Raw genomic sequence first — 26,047 nt, 5'->3', positions numbered from 1 at the left:
TATAGAATAACTAAAATTTCAATATATAAGTTAAAAAAACAAACATTTTTAAATAATTAATTTTGTGAATTCATCGTACAATAACTATTAGTTGATAAAATTCTAGTCCGTGTGCTAGAAACCATAAACTTAAACTCTAAATCTGCGTACTAGAAACCATAACCTCTAGATTAGGTTCTTGAACAAATTTCTGTAAAACCAAGGTTTTAGTCTTATTATTGTATAACCAATCGCATGCGGACATCAGATTGCAGCGTAATTTCATGGCGAGTCCAATAACTATTACGTTTCACTTGAAACAGAGAAACCCTTTAACGTTTTGCAAGAAAACTTCCAAATTTTTACGAAACTGTCGCAAACTTTGACGATTGGGAGATAATTTTAGATCATTAGGTGTCAACATCTAAAATTGAGATTAAAACAAAACGTGGATTTTATATTTATTTATAACAAAGCAGATATTAATTTTTTATATTTTACGTAGCTTTCTTTAAACAACTTTTTATTGGCAAACTAAAATTACTTACTTAGCGGTATATTGTGTCAAAAGTTATTTAAACTTACGTTAAAGGCTTCTGTCAGTTTTAGTTTAAACGTTTCATCAGTTGTGGACTGTTGATCAATTAGAGTATTGGCTAGCTTTAAATACTCTTCTTGATGGCAGCATATAAGTAAAAATAAACACTCAGAGGAAGGTTCAATCAAGTCAACGTCGAATTGGGCCAACACGATATTTCGAAAAACTACCTGGAAAAAACCCCATAGATTTTACAATAAACACATAAACATTCTCAGCTTCGTATTTCTTAAAAAAAAGAGATTCTTTTAAAATATTTTTTCATTAACTTGGAATCACAGTTTTTTTTTCCTGAAAGTTTTATAGAACACATTAAAATATCTCATATGAAGATGCGACTAAACAAAAAAAAAAAAAGAAAAAACCTTTAGAAATTCTTTTAAAGCGGAAAACAGTGGCTGATTAACAGGATCTTTTTTATCACACTCGTTATAACAGTACTTAGATAGCGAGCTTAATGCATCCAATGCACACTTAGCAGTATCAGATGAATAACTTTACACGTTAAAGAATTAAACAAATATTTATAAACATCAAGTCATAAGAAAATTGGATAGATTATATCAAAACCTATGTTATTAAGTTCATAAACAAAGACAAACTTAAGTGAAAGGAAATAACTCAAAGACATAAAAACAAAAGTGAGTGTACACATTAGGACTTACTACAAACACAAAGTTAGTAACAATCAAATTTGATAACAAAGATTCGTTTACAGACGCTAAGCACTAAAAATTGTGTTTCTCTCATTCAAAATTCCATAAAACCAAAGCTGCAAAGTATAAAATAAAAAGTCTGTTACAGGAAAAAGATACTCATCAACAGCCATTTGAATAGATGCCATAAAATTATTGAATAGAACGTCTGGCAAAATCTTCATTTTTTCTGGATATACTTCACAGACAAACGTTACAAGCTTAAAGTACTCACTACTTAGTTTTGGAAACTTAAAAAGAATAAAAAGCACTATTTGATTCAACAGTAAACTTATTTTAGCCAGATTATGGAAGAACATAAAAGAAAAAAATTACAATCTTTTGATTATACATTAAAAATATATATATATATATATTACTCGTATGAGCTCTTGGTTGATTAGAGGAATAATTAAATGTAAACCAAACAAAACAACTTCAACAACACTCGTAGATTCAGCAAGCTTGTCATCATCAGAACCTATTATGATAAAAAATATTTGTATAAAAGTTTTATAGCTAATTATGAACCACATTGAAGCATGTTTTAAATATTCGGCATTTTAAATATGCAGTTTTTAAAGAAAATAATTTTTTCTTAATGGGCTTTACATAAAATAATGTTTTACAAGAAAAAAACAAATGAAGATATTTATAAGTTATCTAAATAATACTTCAAGCTGTCCCATCTACAAACCTAATCAGATTTTTTTCCAATACTTAGAATCTTCATTTTTTATAGCTTAACAAATTCCTACTTCAATAGATAATTTGATTTTTTAAAAGTATAAAAAGAATATTCATCAAACTATTTCTTCTATTGAGAATATTTAACTTGAACAAAAATTAATCATTTTTTAATAAGAAAGAACTCATTTATTCCTAATAACTAATCATTATTTAATAAGAAAGATTTTTTTTATTTATTCATTTTTATTTATTATTTTCATTTATTCCTAATAACTAGGAATTATTTAGATTTGGAGAAGACTTGGGGAAGATATTATACTAAACTCTGTTTTTTTACAATTCTTTGATTCTTAACAACATAAAGCTTTTCTCACCACCTTTTAATTTTCAAATTGCTTATATTCATTTATTTCAATTTAACAAAATATTTTTTTGTTCTTAGGTATATAATTATGTGGTACCTAATGTACCATGTAGTACTAATGTAGGACTTATGTTGCAATTGCTCTGAAACATGACAGTTAAAGTAATAGTAATTTAAAGAAATATTCAAAAATTGATAAAATCATATTTTAAAATGGTTGTATAATTTCAGAGTGTAACTGTCATTAAGCTTTGACTTAAATTTAAACTCAAAGTATAGTTTTTTATATTTTCTGTCAAAATTTTATAGTTACCATATTGTTGATAGAGGCCTGTTTGCAACACTGAAGGACATTACTTGTCTCTAAAAAAACTTTTTTTTAAGGATTGAGTATACACTGACTTGACCTTGTGATGATGGCAGGAGTAAACCCCCCTCCCCCAACATAAAATACAATAGGAATGCAAGTGATTTTAATTTGAATATTATGATATATGAATATATGTAAGTAATGTAACATGTTAGTAAGGTTCTATTTATGAAAATAATTTGATTGTGGAGAGCTTGCGACTAGATCAATAAATCTTTTCAAAATCTTCCACCATGATCTAAAACTTTTCTAAATATTGATTTTGCTCTTAAAGTCTTGAAACCATTGCACTAGTGAGCATATATCATAAGTAGCAACTTTAATCTTAAAAAATTATGCACAAGCAATTACAGATTTTTATTTAGTATAAAAGTATATGTTAACAAGAATAAAAGCATTAAAATACCAAGATCCAAGTAGTCTTTGGAAAGTATTCTTGTTAAAAGTCGCATTAATAGTAAAAGATCAACATATTTCTCTTCCTCTGATGTAGAATCAATCAATCGCTTACCTATTTGTAGAAACATTTAAAGTTAATCAATTATGCATTTGTTTATCTTATTTTTCACTCTACAATTCCATTTTATAAATAGAAATATACAGACACAAAATTGATTTCACAAAAACTGAGAAAAGCTTTACCCAAATTGAACTTTGAGTATTCTGTCATCATTTCTATACATACTTTACACAATAAAGTTGAACTTGTCTAAAGATTGTAATAAATGTAATGTAATGAAAATTTTACAGCAAAAAAAACTTTTAAAACAAAACTGTATTTTAATGCAAAACATTCACAATTTGCTTTGGTTAATTAAAACTACTTATTACTAATGTTTACTTGTTACTATTGTTACTATTGTTTATTTGTCAGTAAGTTACTTTACTCTTTTGCAATTAGTAACAAAGATGCAATAAATAAAATGCAGTTTGTTACTAAAAAAAAAACAAAAAAAAAAACAACAAACTTTTCAGTGATGGATTCAATAAGAGATTTAAAATTAAAAATGAGATAAACCTTTGAAAGAATCTGTGAATGTAAATAAAATCAAACTTTTGAAATATTTGCCTGTAAAATTTATTTTCTCATTACTTTTGTGAAACTTCCATATTTAAAACAAGAAAATTATGGACAGCTTACCTTATTTAAGATACATAGTAATGACTCAACCACATCAAGAAACATCTCTAAAATAATGACTACTATTTCCACAAAATTGTTATAAACTTGAAACAACTTAACAGCATCTTGCAATATTGGGAATATCACTTCAAACAACATGTTTCCAAACTCTACTGTGCTAGCATTTGTTAATCCACGAATACATTCAAATGTTCGCACAACAGTTTCTCGAACAGCAGGTTGTTGAGATATTTGAATAAATTGTGGGTTGGAACGTAGTTCTTTATATTGAGTAACAACAGACAAAAGAATCTTTATGATAAAGAAAAAAGTAAATTAAAATTAACTGCAAGTTAAGTCACAATTTTGTTTGGTAATTTCTGCTTTAGGGAGTGTAGCGCTTAACTTACAAATTCATACATAAAATCTCAGTCTATTGCTTAAACATATCTTTAATGATCTTTGCTTTTGGAAAGGTAGACCCATCTTCATGAATTTCCATCAGATGGAAGTTTTCCCCCAAAGGCTCACCTCACTAGCTGTATATTTAACAATTTAAATAGGCATCTAACTAAAAAGTAATATTTACATTGTTGTGCACTGTTGGCTGGTCTTGATCTTTTTTAGTTGATGAATAAGCTCTCATTAATGCTTGAACAAGTTGTCGATTTACAGAAGGAGAAAGGGAACTTATATCTGAGGTATTTTTTACAAATTTTTCTGCCAATATAGGAATGGTTGGAAATGATAAGCACAGTTCTATTCTGAAAAATAGTTAAAAGTAAATACTAGTGAAATAACATTATTTCAATAAACTTGAGTCTGATAGAAGGCTACAAGAATAAAATCTTCTTAAGTGCCAACATACAGGTTAGTTCTTTAAAAACAAACTATTTCAATAAATTAAGTGGTTCATATAAATAAAAAAGCTTCTTGGCCTTAAAAAGGTTTTTTGAGTATATACTTGAATGCAAAATATAATGTTAAATCGCATGGTATATCATAACAATTCTGTTAAAACTAAAAAGGTTCCTTTTGTTTAAATTTTAAAAATTTACCGGTTTTTATTTGAAAGTAATTGAATTAGTAATTTCACAGCATCATCTGTTGTTTGAGGTTCGGCACACCAGGCACTTAAGAAAACCAAAACAACTTCTAAAACTAATTTTATAACAAATACTCCACAGCTACTCTGTAAATTAAAACATTCAGAAAGAGTTTGACTTGTATCAGAGCTTTCACTGTAAGCTAAATAACCTTGAATCCATCTTTTTAAAAACCAAAGTGTTGAAGAAGCAAGTTCAGGACTAAAAAAATGTGTTAAATTACTCCTTAAAAATTCCAGTTGAATTTCAGTTAGATGCACCACAGATGTGAATAATGCTATGACTGGATCAACTAAAAATAATACAACTAAAATGAGTCTGAAGAATTGTCTAATGAATTCAAAGTCTGAAAAACTAGATGAAATATCTTCTAAAATAAAAACTTTATGGTCTTACAAAATGATTTACTTATTATGCAGAGTTAGATAACAATAAAGCCTCATTATATGAAAATAAATCAAAATAAATTTTCTTCTAACAAAGTATTACCCTGACGAAAATCACCCTCCTTGCCCACTGATATCAGGTAACTCAAAGTGTGCCCAACACTATTAATATTACTTGATAAGAAACTTTTTGTGAAGTCTATTACTTCTAATGGTACTTGTGGACTTTCACTTACATTATCATGAGTCAGTATAAATGCAGTGACCATTAGCAACCAATGTAAGTCTTCAAACAAACATGTGGTCTTCATACTATCTAAATTTATCAGTTATTATAAAAATTTAAAGTATTTTTTACTTAATGAAAGTAAATAAAGCATAAAAAGACCATTAGCCTAACTTTTCTTGTTAGACTATTTGAATCAATTCCTCTCCTTTTAAAACAATAATTAAAAAATTTTATTAATAGTCTCCTTTATTTCATATATTATTTTCACATGATAGTAACATATCTTCACATCATAATAAATCATAAAGAACTTGTTCACATCATAGAAACTCTTAATCTACTACTGATTATTTAATTGCCATATTTATTTTCTGCTGTAAGAGCATTTATTTTATAGCAGTTTGTTGTGAACTGAAAGTCCAAGAATCTGCTCTTACAGTATCTCCATCAAATTCAGATATACATAAAGAAAAAAGTTATAGAGGTAAAGAATGAATTTAAGCGTACCTTTTTAGGTAGAAATGATGGAGACACCGTAAAGCAAAAAAAAAAAAAAAAAAAAAAAAAAAACAATTTTTATGATAAAAGGCTTTTTTAACATGTTTTGTAATTCTAAAAAACTCTAAATGCTTAAAAAATTAAGCACCAGTATAACTTTTAAATTTTATTACATAAAATTAGTTTTTTATTGATTGTTTTTTCAGTTTTTGCATAAACTGTTTTTTCTTGCACTGTTTTTACTGTGCATTCTGCACAGTAAGGAATTTTAAATTAGCCTTAAAATTATTATTTTTTAAGTAATATCTCTAATATCTGCCCTAGCTCACACAAAAATTTCATATCATTTTGTTATACTATTGCTGGAATGCATGTAATTGATGTTGACTGCTTGAAATTTTTTTACCAACTCATCATAATTTTTTATCAGTTCATCAACAAAAAAATAATTGATATTTGGTGATGTTTTTCCTCCAAAAATTTCATCCGTACATGATTCAATAACAAATCTAACACATGATGCTAGCAACCAATATTTTGTGGAAATTCTTAATTCCTGGCTGCAAACTCTTTTTAAAATATACTACAGCATAATTGTCATCAGACTCTGAGTCAGAATCAAAGATTTCTATTTGGGTTTTGCTGACAACAGTTTCTTTATCTTTGATATATTTAGATGGATGAGTTGCATTACTTTCAACTTGCAACTTTTAAAAATTTTTTTCTTCAGTGCTCAGCCATAAACCTTTTTCATTTTTTTAAATTGAAACTAATTTTTCTGTTATGGCTGGAAATTTCAGTTTTGTCCATAAAGAAATTAATTTGCAGGCAACAACTTTGCATCTTCCAAAAACAGATTTCTCTAAAGAGACTAAGTAAGTGCACCTCCTAAAAACTAGTGCATTTGGAATTCTAATAAGCTTGTCTAGTGGTTCTACAACTTTATTGATTTTTGCTCTTTTTGCCTTTGCTTTCTTAAAAGGAACTAATTTTCTATGCTAGGTTTTGTTGTTTTTGTTTATGGCATTATTGCTTGTTTTATACATCTCGACCTAAATATATTTAAATAATTACATATATTTTATATAAATTTATAAACTAGATTTTACAGTTAAGTGATACATAAAAAGTAAACAAGTTAGTTTTTTAAAAAAGTGGTCTATGGGGACATTTTTAAAACTAAGCATCAAGTTATATTTATTTATCAAGCCACTAAAAAAAAGTTTCATCTCTTAATGTTAAGGCTTTTTAAAAAAATTTAAAAATTTGAATAAATTATCACCCTAATGTGTATGTATATGTGAATACATTATATTAATCATTTGACCTATATTTTATCTCTTTTAAAAGTTTGTTTTATGAGTGTTATTTAAAATTTTTGTAAAGTTCTACTTTTACTATGTGACTAGTTTATTTCTAATTTTTTTCTTTTGTCTTTTCTTTTGTCTCAATTTGGGTCATAGCAATTTATTAGTGAATTTCTATTTGCAATGACCTGTATTTTTTTGTAACATCCTTATTATCAAGAAATGTATATATTGATATTGATATAATGATATTGACCCTAAATGCAGTACAATATTATTTTATGAAAGAAAATTTAGACAAAGAAAAGGTTTAATAAAATTTGCTAATTTAATGAGTACATCATTTACTATCTTCCTACTTTAAAAATATAAACAACTGAAGGGATTCAATCACGGGAATCAACTCAAAAGATTTATTTAAATGATCCCACAACCTAACTTTACGTTTTTAGAAAAAGGTTTCTACCCACCATAATTCCTTTACATCATTGGATACCATACAAATTCATACATAAAGACTTACCAAAATTGATAGACTTAACAATGCTCACTACAGACTTACCAAAATTGCAATTGCCTTGTTTTAAACTCAGAAGCAATTCATTCAATTTTTGAATACGAACTTGAAATTTTTCATGAAGTACAGGTAATACATGTGTTAAACATTGTCGAGCAAGATGGCCAATATTAGATAATTCATCTGCATAAGCAATTCTATCTATTTCAACTATGTCACAATCTATTTCACTAGTAACCTACAAAAAGAAGATTTAAAATAGTTACATATAAAATTTTAGTTCAATTTTGTATTTGGAAATAAATATTATGAAAACCAACTGATATAAATATTCTGAGTAAATTTTAAAAATTTACAAACCAGTTTTATTTAATGTTCAATAATAAAATACTCAAAAATTTGCTAATATTAGGAGATATTGCTATAATTCAGAAGTAAAAGAAAGATCTTTTATAAAAAAGATGCTTCAATCAATCAATTCATTGAAACTTCTTATTTTAAAAAAATATCTAGATAAACTAATATATACTATTAGAATTTACACATCGTACATTTTCTGACTTTCTAATTCCTTCTGGTGCAGCTAAATGACTCTTCAGGTATACACCGACAATTTTTAGACTATGCTCAACAAACACTCCTAATGGAAAATCATCTGCGTGTGATACAACTGACATCCATGCATCAAGCAATACATTTGCTGCTTCACCATATTCATTATCAAAGTCATCCTAAGAATATTTAAAATGTTCCTTAAACAAAATAAAATAGTTGCTATAATATACAAAAAAAAAATATCAATATTATTGTCTAGCTTTAGCCACTGACAACAAAGCAATGCAGGATCAATTATAATTAAGATCAGAATGTCGGATAGGATACTGTTTACATATTCCAATTTCAAAAGAATTAAATTTGCTTAATAAATGTTGAAAAATATTAAAAGTGAGTCAAACTTTTGGAAACAACTTATAAATTCTTTTTGGCAATTATAATAAAATATTTAAAATTGGCGATGAAGCTACAAGACCACAAATTCCACCAATTTACAAGACTACAACTTTTACTCAAGTTCTTACATTTCTTTTTGTAAACAAATGAAATAGCAAACTGAAGCATTTAAACTTTTAAGACTTAATCTATTGAAGTCTGGTAGCTAATACATTTTTGTAAAACAAACACAGTTTAGTTATCATTTTAATGGAGAACTCTAATGTGAGGCATTGAGAGCCAACTGACCTAAGCATTAATGACAGACATTAATGACTGACAGAATAAATTCTGAGAAAACAAAATAAGTTTAGAACTGAAACTATAAATCAGATGATCATGTATTGTATAAACAATAACTTTTACTAACAAATACAACTATCCTATAAATAGCACACTTTTTGAGTAGCAAGGGGAGGGGATTGAGGGTAGACCACATAAAATTTGGGAAATTTCAGGGTTAGGTTACCTTAGTTTTCAACAAATCATATAGAAATAAAATTAGAAAGAAGAATTAAAATCTGACTATTTATATAAACAATTTGAATATTCTCTTTTAGAATGCTTAGAAGTGACTCTAAAAGCAGTGAAAATAAAGAATCCAAAACAAATAAAGATACCTTGGCATGCACTGATGCTTCTTGAAATGAACAAGTAAGAAAGGTCATTCCCTCAAAAAATTTTAATAATAACTCTCTAGGTATGGATATTAAAATTTTTATAGGAAAAACATCAACAATTCTAAAAAAAATATTTGATAAGCCAAATGCTTCGTGACTACTCCAATGATGCCTAAATATAACAAAGCAAAATAAGATTTTAAAAAATCATTTATTTGTAATAAAATTTAAACTCATTATTAAAAAAAAATCTGTTTTAGAATTAAAACAAAACTCATACATGTAAATGATTGACAACAAGCATGTCACAAATTTAGTAAGATAAGTAACTGACTGCTCATCAGAACTAAAAACTGCTCCAGTTACTGACGCAAGCTGCACAAGACACTGCATGCAATGGTGAGATAGTTCACTATGACTTACACTAATAAGTTGTAACTAAAGAAAATATTATAATAATAAATGAATATAATAACATATAATAAATGAAATAATATAATATAATACAATAATGTAACCATATAATAATAATTTAATATATAATAAATGAAATAATATAATATGATAATATATAATAAGTGAAACTAAAAGTTTAACATTGAAAATTATGTTTGGTTGCACAAATCCAACCCTAAATCCAAATTCAACAAAAGAAAAAAAAACCCAATTTAATTGCTGTAGAAAAAAAAAAAATTTAAAATCAAATATTTTTTTAAAAGAAAAAGTATTCTGGAAAAATTATGTATTATAACTTAATATGCCATTATGCATAATTTATATGATAATTAATGCAGTTAAAATCCATATAACATAGAGAAGAATACAAGTTGCACTCTAGTTGTTAAGTAAAAGATTTGAAAAAAGTTAGAAAAAAGAATTTTCTATTTGATCTTTAAAACTTTTTTTAATCTGAAATTAGGTCACAACAAGTAAAATATTTTTCTTTCAAAAAATTTAGTTGAGGATTTAAAGTTTAGTTGAGGATTTAAAGTTTAGTTGAGGATTTAAAGGGTCATGGGGGGGCTCTTTACTTTACAATTACATTTTTAAAATTCTATTTTTTTAAAATTTTGTTTATAATATTACATAGTGTTATGAAGATCTCAATTTGAAAAACTATGATCAAATAAAAAACTGTATCAAACAGATTTTAAATAAACTTTAATTTAAATACCACATTTTACGCTTCCATTTTTATTCTAATATCATATATTTTATATTAATATGATAGATTATATATCATGTTTATATTTATACTACATTTCACAACTTTGTTTCATATTATAATTCTTTAATTAAGCTAAAGAACTTGAACTTAAAACTTACCTTAAAGAAAAGATCAAGCAGACTTGGGTTTAACATAATCTCTTGCCAACTCTTGTTTGGCTTAAAGATAACTTTTTGTAAAGTTTCATTGCCACAGGGAACTCTCAACTGGGAAAGAGGTAATCTTATGTTAAAGAAAATATTTCAAAAGGAAATAAACAGTATTTTTTACATGTAAAATTAAAAAAAAAAAAAAAAAAATTAAGAAAATAATACTCTTAGCTTTGATATTATTGGAAAAAAGTATGTAATAAATAATATAAGTTAAAGTAGAAATTATTTAAAAGTGATCATTCCATAAATTTAAAATAAAATCTGATTTGAATTTAAACTTACTGAAAAAGTATATATTCAGGTTTATAACCATCTTTTGCAAAATAAAAAATCCAAATGTTTAAAGTTGTTAGCTCAAAACACAGTAATACTTAACAAACTAGGATTTCATATTAATTGAAAAGATATGATTGCCACACAAGAACTCCCAATGATATATTTGTTCAGCTAAAGACAAATACCTGTTAAAAACTGCTTGATCTTGCCTAGTAAGAGATGTTAATTCTTTATTTGCATATCTTTGAAGTATCTGAACAGTCATCAAAAAAATACTCAAGAGGTCTTTAGTCTATAAGAGAAATTAAATTTAACAAAAAAATTAACAAGTCACTTTTAATCATAAAACAGCCAAAACAAGCTAGTAGACAAAAATACTAAAAAAATCTGTATGAGACCTCAAATGACTTTTTACATTTAGAATGAAATTCTAGAGTCATTCCAAAATTTGTTGATTGGTTTGTTATTGAGTATTCTGTCAACAAAGCCTTCATTATTGAACTGCATGTCAACTCCTTAAACAAAATAATATCAATATAAATCAAAAAAATTTCCAATTGAAATTTCCACTGAAAGTAAAATAACAATTCTTCATAATTTTCAAAACTCAGCAAATAAAAAAAATATATCTTTGGGTTGAGAAAACAGTTATTTTTTTCATAAATATTTTTTCAGATACTTGAAAATCTATTTTAAGAGGGAGTGCAAAGAAGTTGATTGATTAACAAAATTCACATATTGAAAATGATTTAAAAAATTATTGTCCAGAATATTTTACAAAGAAGAGCAGCTGGTGAACCTACTGCAGTTGATGACCAAATTAAAGCAGATTATTCTAAGACATTTCAAGTGATATTTCAATAGAAAAATCACTAGAAATGTCTTAGAATTGTTAAGAAGCTTGATATTTAAGTTTCAATTAAAATGGAAAGAGATTTACTTAACAAACAAATCAGTAATTGCAATATGCACCTCAAATTTATATGAATCGATTTTTTAAAAATATTATCACTGAAGAAAAAAAAAAGGCTTGTCTTCAGTAATATCAGTCACAAATAATAATGATGCAATCATAATAAACTAGAACAATCCATATCAAAAGCTGAATCACATTAAAATAAGATTGTGCTGTTAATTTGGTGGAATATAAAATTTCTTGTGCATTTTGACTTGCATCAGGAAAAGGCAATAAACAATCAAATGTTTACTGTCAATAAATAATGAAACTGAATTCTTAATTATCTGGTTTCTCACTGGTTTTTAGTATCTAAATGAGTTTAGATTAAGCACTTTTTTTTGTGGAGATTTCAAAGGACAAATATAAATTTGAATAATATACTTTTATTAATCCCCTGCAACTTTTTGGACTTTATGGGATTTCATAAATTAGAATTCCTCTAACATATAAGAACTTCATATTGAATATGAGGCATCTTTAACAAATTTTAAGAGGAAATATCGAACAGATAGATCTTGTCTATAAAATAAGATACAAAAAAAAGCAGTTGATGATAAAGCTGAGCCTAGTTCCAACATTGCAAGAAACAATTTTATAACTGTCAGAACTTCTTAGAGAAATAAACTTTTGACAAATCAAGGGAATAATTTTAGGTTAAAAATAACTGCAGAATTTAAAATGTAAATAGAATGCTACAAAATGATAGTTTGATAGAACACATTAAAATACACAAAATCTTCCAAACACCAAATTGTAATCTTTTGAAAGTCAATAATGTAGATGAATAGTCATGTAAAAAATGGTTAACAAAAACCATTTAGCTTTGAGGATTATATATCATAGTCCAGAAACATACAAAATAATAAAGACTTTATTACTTGGTTGAACTGTACTTTTAATGTTTCTTTGAAAAGTCTTTGGGAATCTACAACTAGGGTCTTACAAAAAAGTTTTGCCCTTAATAAAAGTGCTAGTGGAAACAATATACCGTATCTTTCAAATGAATTGCTTCATGAAGATTTTATTTATGTTTTCACTACTTGATTCAATCTGGAATTAAGACTTTTTCTCATTAATAAGAAGCAAAGCAGGTTGGAAAAACAATCCAATTAAAATCTTTAAAATCTTTCACTTTTTTCATTGGTCTCAGAAATTTAACTCAAGGCTACTTTGAATTACAATTAAATATTTAAACTTGCATTTGCATCACAAGATAAACTTGCATCTGAATATAAGATAAACTTGAATCTTTGAACAAATAGCAATGAATATAAGATAAACTTGAATCTGAATATAAGATAAACTTGAATCTTTGAAGAAATAGTTGAATAAAATCCTTTATATACAAGTCTTTTATTTAACACTGAAAAAGTTAACTCAATATTGAAACTCAAAACTTAAACTTATCCACAAAAACCAAATAAATGTTCTCCAATATAGCTAAACCAGTCCTTTTCCAGAATACTGTATGCAATTGCAAATTTTGTATAAGATTTGGCAATTTCAAAACAAATGTAATCCAACAATTTTTATGCGAATAATATGTTGCTGCAAAAACTTTGAAAATAATAAAAAACAAACAAACAAAAAAACACTTAAAAAGTCAAAATTACTACAAATCAGCCAATTATTGGCATTGCCTTGAAATCCCCAAATAGATTGCCAAGATGCTTAATAAGCCTGGCAGTGGTTCAAGCCCTGAATTACTAAGAATCTTTTAAGGTCGATGAGGAAAAAGGCTAAAAAGCTTTCTTTAAGTAATTAAATCATCAGGAAGGGCCTCAAGACCAGATCTAAAGCCAGGATAAAGAAACACCTTGTTTACCCCAATGTTAAAGTGAAATGGTTTCAAAGATCAAAAACCATCCTCTTCCCTGATGAGTTGATTTTGTGTCTAACAGTTAAACATATTGTTTTAATAATCATCAACAAATTGAAGCTGTTCCAAAGCACATAAAGTACACATTTGAAACTAAACAGTGAGCATCTCTGATGCTGTTTGGAGTAGTTTCTTCAGACAGCCTCAAAGTGCCTTCAGTTTTCATCAAAACTGATTTCATTGTAATTAAAATGAATACATTAAAAGTAAAAAAAAGTATATTAGAAGTAGTATACTAAAAGTATACAAAACTTCAGAGGATAATCTTATAAACAAGCAGAATGGAGCTCCTGCTCATACTTTAAAGAAGACTCAAATGTGGCTCCAGAATAACCTCCCAAACCACTGGTCAAAAGACTGTAATCACTAAAGCAGAACTTACAAATATGCTGATTTAAAAAAATGTATATGTATATTATGTAAAAATTACAAAATAAATGCTGGATTACCATTGCTGTATTTTCACTTGCTAGTAGTTGTTTTAATCCATCAACTAATTTTAAACGTGCATCAATATCATCTAGTGTTCCAAGTTTGAAGACGATTGCTATTACTTGTAGTAATTGCTCATGAACATAGTTTTGCAGACTAAATTAGTAATATTAAAAAACTGTTCAAGCATTATAATCAATTAAATCATAAAGTTTTATAATGAATATTGGGAAACAAATAAAAAATTAATAAATATGATGAATGAAACTTTAAATTGCTACATATTTTTGTTAAATTTATTTAAGTGAAACTTATAAAAAAGCAATAAAAGCAAAATTAATACAAAATTTTCTTGCTACAAAACTTTAAAAAACTGAATACACAAGGTTAAAACCTAATTATTATTTGATGAAAGAAAAGCATGATTTGATTGTTTAATTATCCATGTTCTTGTCACTTGATCATATTTAAATCATGTTTATGCGAAAAACTCACCTGTTACAGGCTCTTTCAAACATTTTAGGTATAAAGTTTAAAGATTCTGGAATGATTTTTTAACAGTTCAGAAATAAAGTAATCTTAAATAAAGTATCTTTTAAACAAAATCAAATTTTTATTAACTCTTAGAAATTTTGGAAGAACTTTAACATTTAAGCTCCTTGAAAAATTTGAAATATAAAAATAAAAACTTAAACCATAAGTTAACTTACATTGTAAACTAAAAAGAAACTCCTAAAATTATAAAGTTTTGCAACATAAAAACTTTGTAAAATCTTCTCATTTTAAGATGTTTAAAAAACATAACAACTGAAAAAACAAAAAGTATTAAAAGTAAACTGTGGTTGAACAAAAATTTAGATTTGTTCAAAAATGATTTTTAAATTAAAAAAACCCAATCATACTCCTTTCTTTCAATCGTACAACATAAAAGAAAAGAACACAATGAATCAATCTCTTCCTTTTTCAGCAATGCCCATTCACGAATAATAGCTTCTTTTAATGTAATGGCTGCTTCAAATAACACATAATCAACTTTAGAAGTTTCTAAAATAAAAAAAATCAAGACTTAGGGAATTTTGGAATTAAAACTGTCTTTGATTAATATAACTTCTCCTGCTTTTTTTGTTTAAATTAAATTGAATTTAAAGCAGTCTTCTAACATATTCAAGTACTTACCAAGAATCTGTTTCCCTAGTTCATATGGAGCTCTAGTTTTACGAAACTGTAGAAAAATTTGTTCAGCATTATGCCTTTCTTCTGATGTTACAGCTGTTGGTGGAGCCTGAAAAAATCCCAGTCTTTTTCAAAAATGAATGAAAACCTCATTGTATCTAAAGCAGAACTAAAGTAATTGTTACAAATAATTGCTGTTTATATAATCAGTGCCAATAACTTAATTTTGACAGTAGGAAAAAATATTCCCTTAAAAAATGGGAGTTTATTTTCTCTGTTCTTAACTTTCATTTACAAGCCCATCAACATACCATAACAACAGCAGCCGCCTTTTCTAGTTCACCAATAATATCCATTTATTCAAATTAATTCCTTGTAATGATATTGCATTATAAAAAGTTTTTTAAAATTAAAGTAGGAGTGACATAAATGTAAGATGTGACTAATAAGTAAAAATTATTTTAGAAAGATTTTTTCTGAGCAGTTGTCTAAAGAGTAAGTTTCAATTTTTAAGCACATAAAATAAAAACTGTTTATGCAACCCGAGTCATAATATATACACTGAGTAAAAATATCACCAATATTAGAATATTAAGATAACAGCATCTGATATTGTATATTTTTAAAATTTAATTTTATAACTTTTTTACAAATGTTTTTTTTTAAAACACATTAATTTTTCATTTCTATATTCTATCATTTAGAATGCACACATTTTTATTTACATTTATAGACATATATTTCATAATGCATGACAGATTTTATTGTCAAAAACATTTCAGGACAAATACTTAGTTTGTATAAAAGTTAAAACCACAATAACTATGAGTCAGGGTTTAATAAAATCTTATCAACAAAATGTAGATTTTCCAATATAACTATTTATATTAGTTGTTTTAACACCATCTTTAAAACAAAAATTCACTTGATTCTTTGGAATCAAACCAGCTTTAACTTGATCTCTATACCACAATAGCTCACACAGTTTGTTCATGAATGTACTGATTTCTTGAAAAGATTCAAGCAGTTTACAGTTTTCTTTATTATCATTATTTACAGTTAAAACAGGGAATTTCCAAACCTGTTCAAAGTCTTCAATCATTTTATCAGTTACTTCAACTTTATGAAAAAGAGTCTGTGTATTCTGCACATAACAATTCTGTACACCTGCACATACTTTTAGTATATTTTCACTCACATCCACTCGAGAAATTAACTTGGGTATATCTGCCCATGTAGTATAGTTTGAGAATGAGAACATATAAATAATACAATCAAGCTCTTCAGTGCAACTTGGAAGAACATGATTGTATGTATTTAAAGTCTGTTCACTTGTATCAAAAAATAAAAGTTTAAACAATACATATTGATTTGTGTCAAGTATTCGAACAGGCCAAAAAATAACTGTTGTTTGAATCCCTATGGTCTCTGGTAGATTTTCAGGGATCCTTTGACCTGAAAGCTTGAGTATTGTACTTGTTTTTCCAACAGCTGAATTACCACAGATAAACACTTTGTACTGAAGCTCAGTAGCATACAACTTTCCTGCAGTATTATTAACTGGTGATTCCAATAACCCAAAGTTTCTTCGATGTCCTTTTTTTGTCAATGGGACAAGGAGTTCTTTTATGTAATTTGATGAAAAAATGTTGAAATCAATAAATGTGCCAAATTGCATTTTGCGGTTCTTTACATGATTAACTTTCAAAAGATATAAACAATTTAAAGAAAGAAAAAAAAAGGAAAAAAAAAAAAATTACTGACTCAATAAAAAAATAGCCAATAAGAAATAGTAATACTGTGTCCACGAATGGAGAGATAATTATTTTTTTCTTAAGATTGTACAACTAATTCTTTACTCAACATTTTTGTTAAACATTAGGGACTGAACATTTAACAAAGAGTTTATACCAAATAGTGGTATTTTGATTTCTCAAGTTTCATTTTTTTTTAATTTTCGATACTTTTATTATAAATTCTAAAAACTCATTGAAAAAAGTGATAATGTATATATATGAAATTTAGTTAAATTATATGGTTTAGTTAAACACTTTATTGGCTCCATGTGGAATAAAATTGAAAGATAGCTTCCTTCTTGGGGCATTAAGGAACAAGAGATTTTTGAAAAACTATGAAAGTAAAATTGATTTTCAAGGCCTTCGCTTGTAACTTCTTGAGAATTAAATTTGATTACATTTCTCTGTTTTATGAACTGTTCAAAAACCTCGTGAACAGAACAAAATTTACTCTTTTCTACAGGTCCGAACCAATGTATTACGCGCAACATAGGCACGCATACAATTATTAAGACGACCGATTAACGAAATTAAAATCCAAAACCACTTTGAGTCTTGTTTGTATTGAAAAAAAAAAAAATTGCGCATGAGCAGTTAGAAGTTTAAAAAATTTAGAAAAAGGTGAATATCAGTTAAGAGTTCATTAGCATTAACACATAAATAGACAGATTGTAATATTATTTTGAGCTGTAACAAATGGCAATAAACAGCAGTAATTTCCCAATGCCTGCAATTGATCTAACTGGAAAACTAGTTATCAAAGCTCAACTAGGAAATGATATTCGTAAAATTCCTATATATAACGAAGAAATTACCTATGACGAGTTGCTGCTTATGTTGCAAAGACTTTTTCGTGGAAAAATTAAAAGTTCTGATGAAATTACCATTAAAGTGAAAGATGAAGGTCAGTTTTCTGTAAATTCTATAATAATAATAAAAAGAGAGAAGATAAAAAGTGCAATCGACTAAATGAAACAGATGTAAATGATAATTATCATTCTACATTCCTAATGTATTAGTTTTGAAATCAGTTTTGAAATTCTTTAACAATTTTGTTCTTCAATATTATATAGATGGAGATTTGGTTACTATTTTTGACAGCTCAGACTTGATGTTTGCCAAGTCACTAAGTCGATACCTGAAACTGACTATATTTGGTAAGTCCTGCCTTTATTTATGTAGTTGTAAATTTTTTTCTAATGTGCCTATTTCAATCTTCTCATAGATTGAGATTTAAAATAAAAAGTTTTAAACAAACTTAGAGAATTGAATGTTAAGTCCTATAATATTCACACAAAATCCTACAAAACATTTCATAATCAATTGATATTTCTGAAGACATTAATTGATTTTAAATTAAGGAGTTTCTTAAAGCTACCAACAAAACTCTTTTAAACTTCTTAAATCACACAAACATAAAAATTACCATCTAAAATAATGTCAAAAAGACTTTGTTTTGCTTTACTTTATTAAAGTATAAAATTATGGCTTGAAGGGTGTGCATAAATCAATTTTATATTTTTTGTTCTCTACTGCGGAATTGAACAAACTGTTTTAAAATATAGTCTTAACAAAGAGAAAAGAAACTATTAAAAGTTTTATAATTAGTGCATCCTATACCAGTTACACTGAGGTTCTGTTTTTATTAGACATTTTTCAGTACCTAAATTGTAATGTAAATTTTGGATATTACAATTTTGAAAAATTAGGTTAAGGCTTTAAATAATATACCTTAAAATCTAACTTCTAATAACTAACTTCTTCTTATTCTAATTTCTCATAGTGCTATTTCCTTTTTATTTAAACTTTGGGTGCTGTAGTATTTTAAATTGATGGCATTTGGGTGCTGCATTTTTTAAACTGATAGCATGCTCAACCAAAACCTCTAACTGCTGATCAAAATTCTAAAAAATTTTTTTCTACTCATAAAAAAAATTTTTCTACTTATACCTTTTGATGAGATTATCATTGTTGTTGGTGTTGTTATAACCATAAAGTAGAACAATCAAATTTTGTAATTAGGTTAGAGAAAGTTGAGTGTGACATTTTTTTTCTTCTGATAAATTGTTATGAAATTATTATATTAGAAATTATTATCATGTTAGTGTTTTATGTATTTGCTCTGGTAATTTAATGTTTGGTTTATGAAGATGTTGTGGTTTTTTTTTTTTTTTTTTTAGTTAATGGGAAGCCTGAACCTTTAGAAGATGATCAAGTTAAAGAAATAAAGAGTGAACTTATAAGTATGCGTGATAAGATCAATTCTTTGATAAACAGGCTAGATGAGTTTTCTTCTAAAATTCTCAACAACAAGCAATTAGAAGAGGTTCAAAATGCTAAAGAAGAAATTGCAAGTAAGTATTGATTTGTACAAAAATAGCTTCGTAATGATTATCAAAAAAGTGTCAAAAATTTTTTTTTTCTCTTGTGAATAAAAATATTTTATGAAATCTAACACAAGGTAGCATCTTACTAAAGCCTCTTTATAACAAATAGGAAAAAACAGACTATTGTAGTATTTATGATATTTATGATGTGACAGTAAATGAGAAATTTTGATCAATACAATTGTAATTCTGCTTAAATTATATTGCTAGAGGGTCCAAAGGTCATGGATAATATTGTTGATAAACAGTTGCTTTGAGTTTCTTCACTGTAAATTAAAGTTGTTTTGGTTTTCTTCACTGTAAATTAAAGTTGTTTTGGTTTTACTTATTCTAAAAGATTTTTTTTTATATGTATAATTGGGAGAAATTTTCTAACAACTATTGATATCAAGGTTTTAATCATAAATTTAGGATTTTTTTCTTTAAATAGCTAAAAAATGCTGAAGAAAGACTAATACATACTTCTGACAATTAGTTCAAAAAAATAATAATAATAAAGCATGTGAACAATGAGTCCATGCTGTTTAAAATATTCATCATGAAGCTTTCATTTAGAATCTTTCTAGTTTATGTTCCAGATATTTAAAATCATAGTTGCTAAGTTGTTACTTAAAATTTATTTTATTTTTAATTTATTTACTTTATTTTTCATTTATTTCAAGAACTTAATCATTTTTGTTTATTGAGAATGGATTATTGGAAATGGCTACCTTTTTCTGTGCTCATAAACTCACAGTAACATTTCAGTTAGTATCTTCACTACAATTGAGTTCATTGTTGCAACTGAAACCATCATCTAATTGCTATATTGAATGTTTAAGCAATTATTTTTTAAATGCTAATACTGATCATTTAGATTTACTTCTGATTCAATTAGTACTGATCGTCTACTTTTGCTCGTCTGATTCTATTAAATAATTACTTGCTTTTTTCTAGAGGTAATAGGCATTTAAAGTTTTTACTTTGCTTTAATATCACTTAGCTTGTTCACATCAAATATTTTAGCAGCTAATAAGTTCTTCTATGAATTTTTTTCATGTAGTTTTCATTAAGGTTTTGTGCTTTTACAACTTACTTAACAGAAATCTTTTCATCATTTAAACAGAACAATGAAAGTCTTACTTCTAGTTAATTTTTTTTATTGTTAGTATCTTTCTGGTGCTTAAAATCTTATAGCAGTTGGAAAATACAGTTGTATTTGTTTCCAAAAAAATTTTCTTATGACTTTCCTTGTTTTGTTTTAGAGGAAAATGTATCATCTACCTCTTGTCAATGCAATCAATCGACTTCGTATCGCACCTCTAATCAATCTAGCTTAACATCCATACCAGTTAATACTAGCCAAAGTAATATAGAGCTTGAGCATTTAGTGGGTATCAGAGTCACTCCTGCTTTTGTTCATAGCCATCCAGGTGCTGAGAGGAGAACTGGTAACGAATCTAATGCACAATATAAAAGATATCAATATACTAAAAACTGCAACCATGCATCTGAACAAATCCCAAGTTTTCCTTGCTCTCAATATAATATTTGTTTTGATTCACCTTCTCACATTAAAGGACAGAATAAATCAATTCAACCCAATCTTTCTCACTTGCCTGTAAATTCACCTCATCAGATATCTCCAATATCAAGCCACCACCAAAAGCCTGAAAAGTATCTCTTATCAACAACTAGTTCGCAAAAAAATAATAATCAATCAATGCTTGAATGTATAGGTGTTAATTTGCTTTCTACAGACAATGGAACTACAGTTTCTAATAGTTTTGGAAGCCACCGAATTGATGATAAATCTCAATCTGAAAAGCAGCGTGCTTACTTTACTGATTCAATGAGACTAATGATGCTTGATTGTTATATAAACCAAAGCATTGGAGAAGTAGGTTATAAACAATTTCCAAAGCCTGTTGTAAATAGACTTTCTAAAGAATTAGGTCTCACTAAGGTGCAAGTAAAACAATGGGTTAGAAATAAAAACAAGCGCGTTCGTGCATTGATTTTGAAGCAGTTGCCCGAACAATCCCCTCATGTATCAAATGTGAGTGCTTTATTTAATAGCAAAGAAACATCACAAACTTTTTCCAAGCAAAATATAGAAGAGAACATTGTTAAAGAAGAACCAATGGACGAAAATCCAGTTGTGTTTGTTTTGAATGACCAGAATATTTAAGTTCTGAAAATAAAGAGTTTTTGATTACATAAACTTAAGTGTTAAAAGTTCTGTTTAAATATCTGAAATAGTTTTTCTTTTCTAGTTTTCATCATTTATTTTAAGCTAAAGTTAAAGTAAAGTTTTATATTTATAAAAGTGAAAAATTTTTTTGACGAGAAAAATATTTATGAAATTTTTTTAGAGTCTAATTTCTAAACATATGAAATGAAGTAAATTTTCATCAAATAAATTAAAAGTACAAATATCAATCATTTCTGCAAATGCACTATTTATTTATTTGGGGCAGATATAAAAAGTCTATGGCTTTTATTCTGTAAGATGTACATTAGCAAGAAATCATAAAGCTTGTTCAAAGTACACTCTTTTTTCAAGAAGACCAAAAGTTTATGTGTCTACTTTTAAGGATCTATGTAAATATTTTATTGGAGAAATAAATTTTAACAATATGTCTTTAAAAAAACTGTTTTAATTTCCCTCTTAAATTTTACCATAGTTTATTTATAAAACTGATAGCCCAGCATTTTGTGTTTTTTTTTTTTTTGGTTATATTTGTACTAATATTCAGGCATATAACTTCGCGCCTAGCCTGCATAAAGTTTCTTCTGAAATCATTTATAAAATAAAAAGCTAATTAGTAGGAAATCTCTAAGGTTTCTTTTATAGACAGATGATGAATTTTTATCTCAAAAAACAACTTTTATAAGATATTAGTCTCAAGATTTTCTTAAAAAGCTCGAAGACTGAACTTTTAATAGGCCTTTTTTTGTCTTGGGAAAATGTTTGAAAAAGCTGGAAAAGAAAATCAGAAAGTAAAATACCTAAAAGTTTCTTTATTTTAATGGTAGGAGTTTGATTTAAAGGAGGTGTTTTTCTATTTTTTCTTTTTTACAGCATCTTTGCAAAGCCAAGTTCAACAGCGAGGGACAGCAGAGAAAACTAGCTCTGAGACTTCTCGAGTTCAAGCAATGTTTGATCCATTGAACAATCAGAAATTTGATTCTGAAAGTGCAACTTCATTTCAGCATACAGGTATTAAAGTGCTGGATGATTTATATATTTTGTTTTTAAATATTAGATCCAGGTCACATTATGTAAATTCGATTTAATTCCCCTTTTATTGAATACATTTAGTACACACCAATAACTCACCTGCTGCTCAAACAACATTAGATCGTAACATCAGACAGGAAGCCTATAATAATGATAAAAAGATTTCATCATATCAGCAACCTGTTGAGTATCCTCAACAACAACAGCTTAATACTGCCTACTCTTCAAATCAACAGCCATTCGCCTCAAACTTACAAACTTACGCCCCATCCAGCCAACCCTATACACCTGTACTAAGTAATGAGTCTAATTATTCAGTTGACTACACGCCTCAGTCTTATCAACAATCTGCTCAAACCCAATCTTCACCAGGTTACCAGCTGCCGTTTTCTAATCCCTCTGTGCAGCAGCAATTTACCCAGTCTATGCCTTCTGCTGCGAATCAGAGATCTTATACTCCAGAATATACACAGCCACAACACCAAGTTCATCATCAGCAGGGATCAAATCCGTACAGAACGCCAGCATTCTCAGGAAGGTACCCTCAATCAATGCAATCGTACGATACGCAGCCACCTCAAGGTTTAGTTGCTGGAACAGGAGTTTCATATAGCGGTGTTATCTACCAATAATATTCCAGTTAAATAATTTTCCTTGAATACGTTACAGTTTTTAATGGCTTTCAACTTTTTTCTAAATTAATTGTTGTTTTCTATATCCTTTTTTGTTTTTATGCTTCTTTAAGAATATTTCATTTAAGTTTTAAGATTGATCAAAATTCTTTGTTTTTTTTTTTATCTTTTTGTACGATGGTTGTTTGATTTTCTTAAATAAAAAATTAATTCTGGTTTTGTACACTTTATTAATAAAAAACTCCCTGTTTTTTCGAAATTTTTTGAAATGGTCTTAATATTTACATCAAAAATGATGTTCCTTTCGTAAAGATTTACAAAAATATGGAAGATATATCCTAAAGCTTATCCGGCCATGATGTTTTGTAGTTAATTCAGAGACGTGTTTCATTCTTTAAAGTTGTTTAAGATGTGTTAAAGTTGTTTAAGATATCTTTTTACATTAAAGTTATATCTTATTATCAATGTCAAATCAAATTACAATTTTAACTTATAGCAAACTTAATTTCATAGAGTTTTTTCTTTTGTTTTTAGGTCAGTATTCTTTTTTTTTTGTTTGTTTGTTGGATTAAAGTTTTCCATTTTGTAATAATTCTTTTCTATCCGGTTTGGGTATTACATAACAGCATTTTTACGGTGATTATCTGCGATATATTGTCCTCGTGATTACAGTAGAATAAAAATGGCTCTCCATTAAGAGAAGTTTTTTACATAGTAAGTCAGGAAATAACGAGAAGACATAGAGTTAAGTAACACCGAGATGTTCATTATATCGAGATTCTTCAGAATTTGAAAAGATGCCAATACTGCCAATATTGATCGGCTCAGTGCACACTAAGCTAGCGAAAGACCTAAGTGATTTAATTTTGGATCAACAGCAAATGTCATTGGGCCATTCAAATATTACTTTTATTTAAAATAGTAAGTTTTTAACCTCCTCTTTTGCCTACATTCACTTTTGTTCTTTTTTTTCTCGTCTCCAACATCAAGAACAAAAGTGGAAGTCCCAAATTTTATATACGAACATATCTAGATTTGTAGGTTAAAATAACATATCTGTTGTTTCCTATCAATTTATTTATATAAGCTTTTTGTTTATTTGGTTTTAGTTAGACTAATTAAAGGTAAGATTAATTTTAGTGTTAATTTAATGAAATATAAAATAAACGTATAAATTTATTTTATAAATAGAAATTATGGGTCGTGTAAAGCGTTGTAGTGCAGAAAAGAGACAACTAATTGTTAAGTTAAAACAAGAAGGGAAAACATACAAATTTATTCAAGAGACATTAAGTTGTTCTCCTATGAGGATTAGAAATGCTCTAAAATGGAAAAATGTAGGCGAAACAAGGGGCCGAAAACAAAAAATGACTGAACATGAAGAGAGATTGATAAAACGTGCTGCTGTTGCCGACCCTTTTGTAACTTCCCGCCGTATTAAAGATTTAAATTTAAGCGTTTCTTCGAGAACAGTACGTAGGCGGTTAGTACAAAGTAAATTAGTCGCCAGAAGCCCAAGAAAAGTTCCCCTTTTGAAAAAAAAGCATGTGGTAGCAAGATTACATTTTGCAAAAACGCATGTAGATTGGCCTGTTTTAAAATGGCGTAATATTTTGTGGTCTGATGAAAGCAAAATTCTTTTATTTGGGTCAAGTGGACGCAGGATTTATGTAAGGAGTTCTACCTAACTCTGCATACAAACCGCAATACACCATAAAAACTGTAAAACATGGCGGAGCAAAAATAAATATTTGGGGTTGTTTTTCTTATTATGGCGTAGGGCCAATCTATAAGATTGATGGTATTATGGACCAAGACAAATACCTTCAAATATTACAAAATACCATGTTGCCCTATGCCGAAGAAGATATGCCCCTAAGATGGGTTTATATCCAGGAAAACGATCCAAAGCATACCAGTCGCAGAGTAAAAAATTGGTTCATCGAGAATAGGGTTGCAGTTATGCATTGGCCTGCACGGTCACCAGATCTCAATTCGATCGAAAACCTTTGGACGGATGTAAAAGAGGCAGTCTATAATCAAAAACCAAAAAATCAGCAGGAGTTATGGCAAGTTGTCCAGAATGCTTGGAACAACATTCCTTTAGAACCTTGTCAAAATTTGATTAACTCAATGCCGAATAGATGCAAAGCTGTGATAAAAAACCGGGGGCATGCGATTAAATATTAATTTTTTACTATTGTTTAATTAAATTTATATCATTTTTTTGTCAGTAAAATAAATTATTTGTAATATAACATTAAATAAATTAATACTACTATTATTATGTCCAACCTGTTTTTTATACTTATAATTATTATAAATAAAAGCAAAAATTTAAAATTTTCTACTAATTAGTTTATCATCTCACCTATTTAATTAACAATCCAGTATTACAATTTCATTTTCAGTAACTGTTTAAAGATAATAATATTAATT

At 27.4% G+C, this 26,047-nt stretch overlaps 3 protein-coding genes across 7 annotated transcripts; 1 reads left to right on the top strand and 2 right to left on the bottom strand.

The window, feature by feature from the left end:
- Nucleotides 1-45: 45 nt before the first annotated feature.
- On the bottom strand, nt 46-16,255 carry LOC145202554 (exportin-4-like). Of its 4 annotated transcripts, XM_090081806.1 has the most exons (22): nt 15,882-16,255; nt 15,574-15,679; nt 15,300-15,441; nt 14,415-14,553; nt 11,527-11,643; nt 11,262-11,420; nt 10,799-10,918; nt 9,753-9,910; nt 9,473-9,644; nt 8,414-8,593; nt 7,908-8,100; nt 5,415-5,627; nt 4,878-5,217; nt 4,409-4,583; nt 3,838-4,131; nt 3,339-3,405; nt 3,103-3,207; nt 1,653-1,753; nt 1,393-1,523; nt 943-1,072; nt 565-747; nt 46-403 (listed from the first exon to the last, which is right to left on the bottom strand). In XM_090081806.1, exons 1-22 carry the CDS (start codon nt 15,924-15,926, stop codon nt 290-292), a joined length of 3,384 nt encoding a protein of 1,127 aa, XP_089937932.1. In that variant the 5' UTR covers nt 15,927-16,255; the 3' UTR covers nt 46-289. The 4 variants fall into 4 exon arrangements, with proteins under 4 accessions (XP_089937932.1, XP_089937933.1, XP_089937934.1 ...); XM_090081807.1 differs by lacking the exons at nt 11,527-11,643; nt 14,415-14,553; nt 15,300-15,441; nt 15,574-15,679; nt 15,882-16,255 and having other exon boundaries at nt 10,799-10,906; nt 11,314-11,331; XM_090081808.1 differs by lacking the exons at nt 46-403; nt 565-747; nt 943-1,072; ... (3 more) ...; nt 3,339-3,405; nt 3,838-4,131 and having other exon boundaries at nt 4,427-4,583; nt 4,878-4,952; nt 5,077-5,217.
- On the bottom strand, nt 16,247-17,248 carry LOC145202518 (ciliogenesis and planar polarity effector 2-like). The gene has a single exon (XM_080075487.2). It carries the CDS (start codon nt 17,246-17,248, stop codon nt 16,421-16,423), a length of 828 nt encoding a protein of 275 aa, XP_079931613.2. The 3' UTR covers nt 16,247-16,420.
- Nucleotides 17,249-17,926: 678 nt separating this feature from the next.
- LOC145180282 (uncharacterized) lies at nt 17,927-23,825 on the top strand. 2 transcript variants are annotated; one of them, XM_080055148.2, is made up of 5 exons: nt 17,928-18,270; nt 18,440-18,523; nt 19,547-19,720; nt 22,818-22,955; nt 23,058-23,825. In XM_080055148.2, the coding sequence occupies exons 1-5, from the start codon at nt 18,063-18,065 to the stop codon at nt 23,606-23,608; spliced, it is 1,155 nt and encodes a 384-aa protein (XP_079911274.2). In that variant the 5' UTR covers nt 17,928-18,062; the 3' UTR covers nt 23,609-23,825. The 2 variants fall into 2 exon arrangements, with proteins under 2 accessions (XP_079911273.2, XP_079911274.2); XM_080055147.2 differs by lacking the exons at nt 22,818-22,955; nt 23,058-23,825 and adding an exon at nt 20,998-22,386 and having other exon boundaries at nt 17,927-18,270.
- The last annotated feature ends 2,222 nt before the right edge of the window (nt 23,826-26,047 follow it).

This window comes from Hydra viridissima, unplaced genomic scaffold (genome assembly GCF_058129835.1).
Source record: "Hydra viridissima isolate aposymbiotic clone 2 unplaced genomic scaffold, HvirCarnegie_v1 scaffold_3, whole genome shotgun sequence".
NCBI lineage: Eukaryota > Metazoa > Cnidaria > Hydrozoa > Anthoathecata > Hydridae > Hydra > Hydra viridissima.
This window is presented reverse-complemented; position numbering and strand designations above follow the sequence as displayed.

What these genes read in the sequence shown, in the direction of transcription:
- LOC145202554 (XM_090081806.1), bottom strand. Translation starts at nt 15,926, where the DNA reads ATGGATATTATTGGTGAACTAGAAAAGGCGGCTGCTGTTGTTATG. An exon ending in ACAAGGCAATTGCAATTTTG is followed by an intron (nt 5,628 to 7,907) that starts GTAAGTCTGTAG and finishes TGATAAATTTAG; the next exon opens with ATAGTATGAAGACCACATGT. An exon ending in TTACTTTCAAATAAAAACCG is followed by an intron (nt 4,584 to 4,877) that starts GTAAATTTTTAA and finishes ACTATTTTTCAG; the next exon opens with AATAGAACTGTGCTTATCAT.
- LOC145202518 (XM_080075487.2), bottom strand. Translation starts at nt 17,248, where the DNA reads ATGCAATTTGGCACATTTATTGATTTCAACATTTTTTCATCAAATTAC.
- LOC145180282 (XM_080055147.2), top strand. Translation starts at nt 18,063, where the DNA reads ATGGCAATAAACAGCAGTAATTTCCCAATGCCTGCAATTGATCTAACT. An exon ending in CCTGAAACTGACTATATTTG is followed by an intron (nt 18,524 to 19,546) that starts GTAAGTCCTGCC and finishes TTTTTTTTTTAG; the next exon opens with TTAATGGGAAGCCTGAACCT. An exon ending in TGCTAAAGAAGAAATTGCAA is followed by an intron (nt 19,721 to 20,997) that starts GTAAGTATTGAT and finishes GTTTTGTTTTAG; the next exon opens with AGGAAAATGTATCATCTACC.